General features: G+C 50.2%; 1 protein-coding gene across 2 annotated transcripts; it reads left to right on the top strand.

Moving 5' to 3' along the window:
• Positions 1 to 3875: 3875 nt before the first annotated feature.
• Positions 3876 to 7720, top strand: TCF23 (transcription factor 23). 2 transcript variants are annotated; one of them, XR_003115363.1, is made up of 4 exons: positions 3876 to 4153; positions 4893 to 5135; positions 5732 to 5820; positions 7444 to 7545. XR_003115363.1 is itself a non-coding variant. In XM_025354806.1 (3 exons), exons 1-3 carry the CDS (start codon positions 3932 to 3934, stop codon positions 7621 to 7623), a joined length of 645 nt encoding a protein of 214 aa, XP_025210591.1. In that variant the 5' UTR covers positions 3876 to 3931; the 3' UTR covers positions 7624 to 7720. The 2 variants fall into 2 exon arrangements, 1 of the variants encoding a protein (XP_025210591.1); XM_025354806.1 differs by lacking the exon at positions 5732 to 5820 and having other exon boundaries at positions 7444 to 7720.
• Positions 7721 to 9753: the final 2033 nt, after the last annotated feature.

Raw genomic sequence — 9753 nt, forward strand, 5'->3', positions numbered from 1 at the left:
TTTTGTATTTTTATTAGAGATGGGGTTTTTCATGTTGGGCAGGCTGGTCTCGAACTCCTGACCTCAGGTGATCTGCCTACCTCGGCCTCCCAAAGTCCTGGGATTACAGGCGTGAGCCACTGCGCCCGGCCCTTTTTTTTTTTTTTTTTTAATATAAGCATTTACAGCTATAAATTTTCCTTCTTTTTCACTGCTTTAGCTGTATCTCATAATTTTGGTATGTTGTGTTTTTGTTTACATTCATCTCAAAGTATTTTCTAATTTTCCTTGCAATATCTTCTTTAACTTACTGATTATTTAAGGATGTGTTGTTTAATTTCTGTATATTTGTGAATTTCCAAAAGTTAGTTCTGTTATTGGTTTCTAATTTAATTCTATTGTGGTTGGAGAATATTCTTTGTATGACTTCAGTCCTTTTAAATCTACTGAGGCTTGTTTTATTCATTTTATTTTATTTTGAGATGGAGTTTCACTCTTGTTGCCCAGGCTGTAGTGCAATGGAGCTATCTCGGCTCATTGCAACCTCCGCCTCCCAGGTACAAGCGATTCTCCTGCCTCAGCCTCTCAAGTAGCTAGGATTAAAGGCATGTGCCACCACGCCTAGTTAATTTTGTATTTTTAGTAGAGATGAGGTTTCTCCATGTTGGTCAGGCTGGTCTTGAACTCCCAGCCTCAGGTGATCTGCACACCTCGGCCTCCCAAAGTGCTGGGATTACAGGCATGAGCCACCACGCCCGTTGAGGATTGTTTTATGATCCATTCTGGAGACTCTAACATATGATCCATTCTGGAGAATCTTCCATGTGCAATTTAGAAGAATGTGTAGTATTGTGTTGTTGAGTGTTATTTGATGTCTGTTAGGTTTAGTAGGTTTATAATGTTTCCCATGTCTTCTATATCCTTATTGATTTTCTACCTAATTGCTTGAAACCTGTAATTTTAAGATAGGTGGGAGGATTGCTTGAGTCAGATTCTATCTCTGTTGCCCAGGCTGGAGTGCAGTGGCGTGATCATAGCTCACTATAACCTGGAACTCCTGGGCTCAAGTGATCTTCCCCTCTGCCCCAACAACCTCTTGAGAAGCTAGGATCACAGGCATGCACCCCTGCACCTGGCTAATACAATTATCATTTGTGTAAATTTAAAATTTATTCATACAACAATGCACAGGTTTCAGTAACACATATTACATTAGTTATCTATAGCTGCTTCCAAATTACCCCCAAACTTAAACAGCAATAAACATTTATTATCTTCTATGGCTTCTATAAATCAGGAATTCTACGGGCGAGAACAATTTAGCTGGGTGTTCTTGGCTCAGGGTCTCTCATGGGTTGTACTCAAACCGACAGCCAGGGCTGCAGTCATCTGAGGTCAAACTGGAACTGGAGGATCCATTTCCGAGGTGGCTCACTCCCATGGGTGGCAAGTTGTGGTGGCTGTCAGTGAGAGGCCTCAGTTCCTCACTATATGAGCCTCTCCACAGGGCTGCTTGGATATCATCACGACAGCAGCTGGCTTCCCCCAGAGTGAGCGATCCAAGAGGGAGCAAAGGGGTAGCTGCACTGCTTTTATTTTATTTTATTTTATTTTGAGACAGTCTCACTTTGTCACCCAGGCTGAAGTGCAGTGGCACGATCTCAGCCTACTGCAACCTCTGCCTCCTGGGTTCAAGTGATTCCTGCCTCAACCTCCCGAGTATCTGGGAGTACACGCATGCATCACCATGCCCAGATAATTTTTGGGCTTTGTTGTTGTTGTTGTTGTTTGTTTGTTTTTTGAGATGGAGTTTCACTCTTCTGCCCAGTCTGGAGTGAAGTGGTGTGATCTCGGTTCATTGCAATCTCCGCCCCCTGGTTCAAGCAATTCATCTGCCTCAGCATCCCGAGTAACTGGGATTATAGGCACCTGCCACCACACCTGGCTAATTTGTGTATTTTTAGTAGAGACAGGGTTTCGCCATGTTTGCCAAGCTAGTTTTGAACTCCTGACCTCAGGTGATCCACCTGCCTCTGCCTCCCAAAGTGCTGGAATTATGGGTGTGAGCCACCGCACCCGGCCTGATGCACATCTTTTCCATCTCCTTTTTCATATGTTCATATAAGCACAAAAAACTTTACATTTCTGTTTTTTATTTTTTGGTGTATTTTTTTTTTTATGCGGCTGGGATCTTACTGTATATATTGATCTACAACTAGCTTTTTTCACAACTATATGTTTTGAAGAGTTTTTCATGTCATTTAACAAAGGTCTGTCATTATTTTTATTCCTGTACATTATTTCATAGTATGGAGATGCCAAAATTTATTTAATGACTTCCCTACTGATGGACATGCAGGTTGTTTCTACTGATCTTTCTTTTTTCTCTTCTCTTCTCTTCTCTTCCCTTCTCTTCTCTTTTCTTTCGATGTCTTGCTCTGTCACCCAGGCTGGAATGTGGTTGTGCGATCTCAGCTCACTGCAACCTCTGCCTCTCCGGTTCAAGCAATTCTCTGGCCTCAGCCTCCCAAGTAGCTGGGACTACAGGCACGCGCCACCACAGCCAGCTAATTTTTTGTATTTTTAGTAAAGACAGAGTTTCATCAAGTTGGCCAGGATGGTCTCCATCTCTTGACCTCATGATCTGCCTGCCTCCGCTTCCCAAAGTGCTGGGATTATAGGCGTGAGCCACCACACCTGGCCTCTTTTTCCCTTTCTCTGTGATGGGCTGCATATCTTTCTCACTGTACATCCACCTTTTTACTTTCTCTTCACTTATTTGATCTCCCCTGGGGTTCAAGAATGGGGGACAAGGGACATGCAGACTGGATTCGGCTACAGGCAGAGGTCCTTGAAAGACAGAAGGGGCTGCTGTGGCAGATTCGCGATTCCTTCAGCCCACCTTCTCCTAACTAGCTCTTGGAGGATGTGATGCAACTCAGGAATGCCATGGTCCTTGCCTTCAGAGACCTCATGTCTAGCACAGGGACAGACGTGTGAGTAACCTATGGGAGGCAGGCTAACATCAGGTGAGGGGTAGCCTTCCAAGTCCAACTGACGGCTTGGGTTTTCATCCCACCCCACCACTTAACAGATGTTTGACATTGGGCAAGTTATTTCACTTCCCAATATCTCAGTTCCCACACATCTAAACTGAGTCTCTTTTTTTATTAAAAGGTTGCTCTGATAAATAAATAAGATGCTTAGCACAGTGCCTGGCACACAGTAATCTATGAACATTGAACTGTTGGGAAACTAGCCAGGCTGTGGTCCTACCAATCACACAGGAACCCATGGGCTCTGGGCCTGCGGGATTTGAAGAAGTCTTCATGAATGAAAGGCGGAGACCTGAAGAATGGGCAGTACCTCCTGGTGGAGCTGGAGGAAGGTATTCTGGGGCATGGAAAGGTAAATGTAAACACACAGTAGAAATCGGAGGCATATTTAGGGCATGGCAAATCACACACTGTGGCTGGAATGTCACGTTCATTGGCGGGGGAGGAAAGGCCTTTCAGGGATGTATGCAGGCAGCCTTCTGGCAGAGGAAGGAGGTTCAAGTCTTCTCCATGGACCAGAGCTCCAAAGCTGAAGTCACAGGTCCACCATAGGACCACTGTTGAGGTTAGGCATGGCCGGAAAGGAGCTCCCTTCCCCACTATCCTCCTGCTTTCTTCAGCATGGGCCTCCTCCCAAGGCTTGGCCACTCCCAGCATCCAGCACCCCCACCTCTCAGCCGGGTTGGGAGGCAGGCGGAGGCTTTTCGCGGGGGCTGTGCCTGGTGGGCGGTTTTCCCAGAGCAGGGAGCACACAGGACTGAGTTGGCGCCTGCTTCCTCGGATGTAGACATTACTGGCTGGATGACCAGCCTAAGCCAGCTAGCTTGAGTCCAGGGCCTCCTCAGGCACTGTGTTTCTGCTCTGTGGGCTGCAGCCCCATAACCCAGTGGGGTGGCATGTCACAGAGGAAGGCCAGAGGGCCGCCAGCCATGCCAGGGGTGGGCCACAGCCAGACTCAGGCCAAAGCACGGTTGCTGCCAGGCGCTGACAGGAAGAGGAGCCGCCTCAGCAGGACAAGGCAGGACCCGTGGGAAGAAAGAAGCTGGAGCAATCAGAGATGGAGCAGAGCTACCCCTGGCCCTCGAGGGACCAGGGCTGGGGGCCTGGCTCTTGGCAGGGTAAGGAAATCCTGGACCTGCAGAGGGGTCCAGGGGAGGAAGGGGTTGGAGGGTGGGGAGATGCCACCTCCGATGGCAGAGCCTCACTCAGTATTACCGTTCCTGCCCAAGAGAGGGGACACTGGCCCCTTAGACTCCAAGGTGTCATGCTTTGGGTGGATGGTATAGATCAGAGCTCTCTGAGCTGCACTCACTCACTTCTCTTGAGGAAACTGAAGCCAGGAAGAGGGACGTGAATTTCCCAAGGTCACTGAGCAGCAGCCACTGGTAGGACTGGGACTTCAGCCTTGTGCTTTGACCCCAGTTCTGTGTCTTTCCTCTTTCTCACAGCAGCCTCGTCGTCTCAGGACCTGGCTAGGTCAAGGGTCAGCCCTCCCAAACAGGGTGTGTCTCTGAACTGCCCCTGGCCCCAGCGCACCCTGATAAGCAGGATTCAGATTGGGCTTAGGACAAAGGCTCTGAGGAGGCATGAGTGGAGTAGTAGAGAGAACACAGGACTCTGGGTTCTGAGCCAAGCTCTGCCATCCTGCAGCCATCTGACCCCTGCCCAGGCCTTCCCTCAACTTCCTCAGTTGTGAAACAGGGCAGGGCTGAAGATGACAAAGGAGGGCAGAGGCCCTCTGGTGCCTGCTGTTAGACACCCTCCTACTCTGGCAGGAGACCTTTCACTCAAATGCTCTCAGAAGTCAGGGCAGTTGGGAGTCCAAGTCACACACACTCACTGGGGCCCTTTGTGCAGAGCGAGGCCTGTCCTGAGAACGCCGCGCGGGAGCGGAGCCGGGTCAGGACGCTGCGCCAGGCCTTCTTGGCCTTGCAGGCTGCTCTGCCTGCCGTGCCGCCCGACACCAAGCTCTCCAAGTTGGACGTGCTGGTGCTCGCCGCCAGCTACATAGCCCACCTCACCCGCACGCTCGGCCACGAGTTGCCTGGCCCCGCCTGGCCACCCTTCCTGCGTGGACTCCGCTACTTGCACCCTCTCAAGGTAGGTCACAAGCCCTGGGACTTGAGAGGCAGATCTTAATGCCCAGGGCCTTGGAGAAAGGGATTGGAATGAGGGGGACTTTGGCCTTGGGCTCCCTGCCTTGCGCAGAACTGACATCGGGGCCAATTTCTTCTGCTGTCTCAGAGAGAGAGAGGAGCCAAGGCTGGCCCTTGGGGCTGCGCTGACCCTGGGTTTCTCATGGGGTGGTGGCTGGAAATGACTTCATGGGAATGTACCTCCTTGAAGAGGAGGGAAAGACTCTGGGGTTCTTAGAGTCATGGGGAAAAAAAGAGCAGGTTCCAAGTCTGGGTCCTAGGAAAGGAAATTGTACCAAGGAGAGTCCTAGATCCCCATGCAGCTTCACCCCATTGTGCCTGCCTTGGTGCTTTCTGGGCCCTGTTGCAGGAGAGATCTGCCCTCCAGGAGAACAATGGTCTGAGGGACCATCATTCTAGAAGCAACCAAGCTGGGGGAGTTAGCAGGGAGCAGTACAGGGAAGGTGTGCACCGCTTGCCAGACTGCAACCTAGCTTTTCTCAACCTCAGTTTTATTACATGTAAAATAGAAGCTAACATGAGCCTTACTTCTCTTCCAAGGTACAAAATGGAAAGTCTAATGAACATTAATCATCTTTGCAATAACAGCTAACAGTTGAGTGCTAAAGATAGGCCAGGAGCTGGGTTAAGTACGTTAGTGTATTTTTGTCTTTTAATCCATGCAAAAGCCAAATGAGGATTACTTTACAGATGAGGAAACTGAGCTTAGGGAGGTTATGAGGCTGAATGCTGTTTGAACCCAGGGGTGTCTGACTTCAGACCCCATGCTCATAGCCACTAAACAGACTACAGGGACAGCGCCATAAGGAAGTGAAGAGTGCACTGTGTTAAAAAGGAAGGGTCATCTTTGTCCTCTGAGGATAACATTGCAGTGGTATCAACTTATTTATTTATTTATTTACTATTTTTTTTTGAGACAGAGTTTCACTCTGTTGCTAAGGCTGGAGTGCAGTGGTGCAATCTCGGCTTACTGCAACCTCAGCCTCCCGGTTCAAGTGATTCTCCTGCCTCAGCCTCCTGAGTAGGTGGGATTATAGGCATGCACCACCACACCCAGCTAATTTTTGTATTTTCAGTAGAGACAGCATTTCACCACGTTTCCTAGGTTGGTCTCAAACTCCCGACCTCAGGTGATCCACCCACTTCGGCCTCCCAAAGTGCTGGGATTACAAGTGTGAGCCACCGCACCCGGCTATTTATTTATTTACTTACTTATTTTTGGGACAGGGTCTCACTGTCACCCATGCTAGAGTGCAGTAGTGCAATCATAGCTTACTGTAACCTCAAACTCCTGGGCTCAAGGAATCCTCCCACCTCAGCTTCCCCAGTAGCTGGGACTACAAGCGCATGCCACCACACCTGGCCTTCTTTTTTTTTTTTTTTTGTAGAGACGGTGTCTCACTTTGTTCCACAGGCTGGTCTCAAACTCTAAGCTCAAGTGATCCTCTCACCTCTCAACTTTATTTTTATGATACTTTTCACCATCTCTTTCCCCTAAATGTCATAGTTCTGAAATGTCTTGAAACTTGATTTTTTTCCTTCAATGCAAATATAGCTAAAATGTGCGAATTTGAGACTAAGTGGGGGAACTCTGAAATGTCAGTGGTGGTGCAGGGTCCTGGCGTGGTATAGTAGTTTCCTTAGCTGTAAAATAGTGACCAAGGCAAGGCCCTTGCTTGTAGTAGGTGATCAACAGCTAAGCTGAAGGATGAACCAAGGAGGGCCCGGTTAGGTCCAGCACTCCAGCACATCCACAGGGTGGAGCAGTTGGCCAGGAAGCAGCTCCCTCAGCCCCCAGGTGGAGAGGCTGTGAAGAGGAGGGCGACCTCAGGGCAGTCAACCTGGTGCATTCTGGGACTGCTCATGCTTCTGCTGGAAAGATGGGCAATCCTTGGAGGGCCCGGCTTGGAGTTTTTCCTGGCTCTGCTGCTCTGCCCATTGCCCAGCCTCTGGCTGTTGCCAGCTCTGCCCAGGCCACCTGATCTTCTGTTCACCTCCCTCCCAACAGAGGGCTGCTATTTTTGGGGCCCTCTCCCTCCTTAGATGGCTCCTCCTGTGTCTCTCATCCAGGCTCTGGGTGATCAGGAAAATGTGTGGGGCTGTACATGAAGATGACCCTGATCAGATCAGTGATGGCTGGGGAAGGTATCAGGGAGGGATGCTGGAGAAGGCTGGGTTTTGGGTGTCAAGGATCCTGGACTATGACGGGCTGCAAGAGCAGCATTTCTCACTTCTCAATCTGTGTCTTGCAGAAGTGGCCGATGCGATCTCGTCTCTATGCTGGAGGCCTGGGGTACTCTGATCTTGACTCCACCACAGCAAGCACCGCCAGCCAAAGAACAAGAGACGTAGAGGTGGGATCCCAAGTCCCTGGAGAGGCAGATGCTCTCTTTTCTGCCACGCCACTCTCACTAGCTCTTGGTGACAAATAATTATCACACTTGCCTTTTCTCCTAGACTGTGATTCATGCTTAGGGAGCTGGATTTTCTACCAGCCCCTACCAGTCTTCACTCTGATTCTCAGCCATCAGACTTGATTCAGACTCAGCTCCCAAGTTCCAGCATGCAGACCAAGAGAAGCAGTAGCACTTCTGTGACGAACAGTACCCAGAGGGGCATAGGATGGAGAGCCTCCTCCTTGGTCTCCAAGAGGGGACTTCCCCATGGCTCTTCTGTGACAGCTACTGGGAAGTGGGAGAGAAAGAGGTATAATTGGGCTCAAAGTTGAGCTAGGGAACCACCCTAACTTTCTTCCCCTAAGGTTTCTACAAACCCTCTGCAGATAACGAAGACAGGTGCAGAGGGAGGGGCCTGGGATGGCACCAGCCCCAGGTGCTGATGGGAAAGCCAGGTGACCAGATAGGCTCTTGGTAGCTGCAAGTGTAAACAGATCTGGGCTGGGTCACACAGCCAGAAGAAAACTGAAGAAGGGAATGTGCTTTCTAATTGCATCATGAGATGCTTACCTGATGTTAGAGAGATAGTGAGGAATTCAGGATTCCTGCCTCTGTAGTATCTGTAGTATGGGCCTCTCCAGAAGCTGCCCCTCACCACTACACTTTCTCTCTCTCTTGGCTCCTGCACTCTTCCACTCTTTTCTTCTTCTTTTTATGTAGAGATGGGGTCTTGATATGTTGCCTAGGCTGGCCTTGAACCCCTGGCCTCAAGTGATCCTCCCACCTCAGCCTCCTAAAGTGCTGGGATTGCAGGCATCATCTCTGGCCCTAAAGAAATAACTTGAGAACTAATCATAGAATCTACACACACTGAAAATAATTTTCCAGATCAGATATAGCCTCAAACCTGGCACCTGAAGTCCAGACAGGGAACAAATTACCTTTCGGTTAAATATCAGCCCTTCAGAGTGAGAGGGGATGGGCATGACCAACTAGAGTCCCAACAAGGTTATCCTTAGACACACACCATTGTTGTCATCATGAATGTAAGTGAGCTCTAGGCAGGCTGGGAATGGTTAGGGTCTGGGTTCTGGCATGACAGGACCCTGTACCTCCATAGGGCTGGCCAGGGCAGAACTGAAATAGGGCTGGAGGTGCAACTGAGCCAGTTGTGGTAGAGGTAGAAAAAGAGACACAAAACATCCCAGCCCCGAGCTGCCTGGGATGTGGGAGAACAGCTGGAATGTGGCCGGGAGCCATGGGGAGAATGCCTCGGCCAAGGCTGAACTCATAAATCTGCCTTGAACCAAGTCTCTGCAGAGGGACCCTGGAAAACTTGTGCAGAGCTGATGTGGGCAGCTGGACAGGGCCAGGCAGGGGCAGAGGCCAGGTGTGGGAGGGCATGAGCACAGTGTTCTTCACAAGACCATAAAAGTCCAGCTAGAATGTACTATTTTTAAAGCCAAACAGCAGTATCTTCCTGGTTGAGTTCACAGGGGTGGTAGGAAGAGAAGCAGATACATTTCCTCCTCAGTTGGTGGCACACTGTTGTCCTGGGGGTGAAGGGAAATTGGCTTGGGGTGTGTGTCGGGGTTCTTCAGATAGCATAGAACTTCCCCTGATGATAGAGTAGACTTTGGGTTGGAGCTTGCCCCACCCTGCCCTGCTCAGACTCAGGCCTTTGCTTAGTAACATTAGAGCCCTCTGGAGTGACTGCATGACCCTGGTGGAGACAAGGAGGGCACAGGAAGGATGACGCAGGTGGAGGGCCGCAGGAGGCGGGTCCCATCACAACAAGTGTCTCAGGCTGTCTTGGGCCCTTTCCAGGCAGAGCTGTTCTCATTTGTGCCCAGGACAGTCGTGGGGGGCGGGGCAGAGGCCATCTCCTCCAGCCACGGAGACCCAGCCCCGTCAGGCCAGCAAGCAAAGAGGCCTGGAAGAGGGCAGGGTGAGCCAAGGGGATGGATGGGAATAACCAGAGGATGGACTGGGCCCTCCCTCCCTGACAAGCACAGTAATGCCCTTGAGACATGTCAGGACTTGGATTCGCCAATGAACCAGAACCAGGAGTAGCCCCTTTGTCTCTGCAGCGAGAAAGAAAAACACGGCCCAGTTTGGTGGCTCATGCCTGTAATCCCAGCACTTTGGGAGGCCAAGGCGGGCAGA

Source organism: Theropithecus gelada, chromosome 13, assembly GCF_003255815.1.
Source record: "Theropithecus gelada isolate Dixy chromosome 13, Tgel_1.0, whole genome shotgun sequence".
Lineage (NCBI taxonomy): Eukaryota > Metazoa > Chordata > Mammalia > Primates > Cercopithecidae > Theropithecus > Theropithecus gelada.

Coding starts and splice junctions, on each gene's coding strand:
- TCF23 (XM_025354806.1), top strand. CDS start 3,932: ATGTCACAGAGGAAGGCCAGAGGGCCGCCAGCCATGCCAGGGGTGGGC. Junction 4,154..4,892: donor GGGGCCTGGCTCTTGGCAGG/GTAAGGAAATCC, acceptor CCCTTTGTGCAG/AGCGAGGCCTGTCCTGAGAA. Junction 5,136..7,443: donor GCTACTTGCACCCTCTCAAG/GTAGGTCACAAG, acceptor TGTGTCTTGCAG/AAGTGGCCGATGCGATCTCG.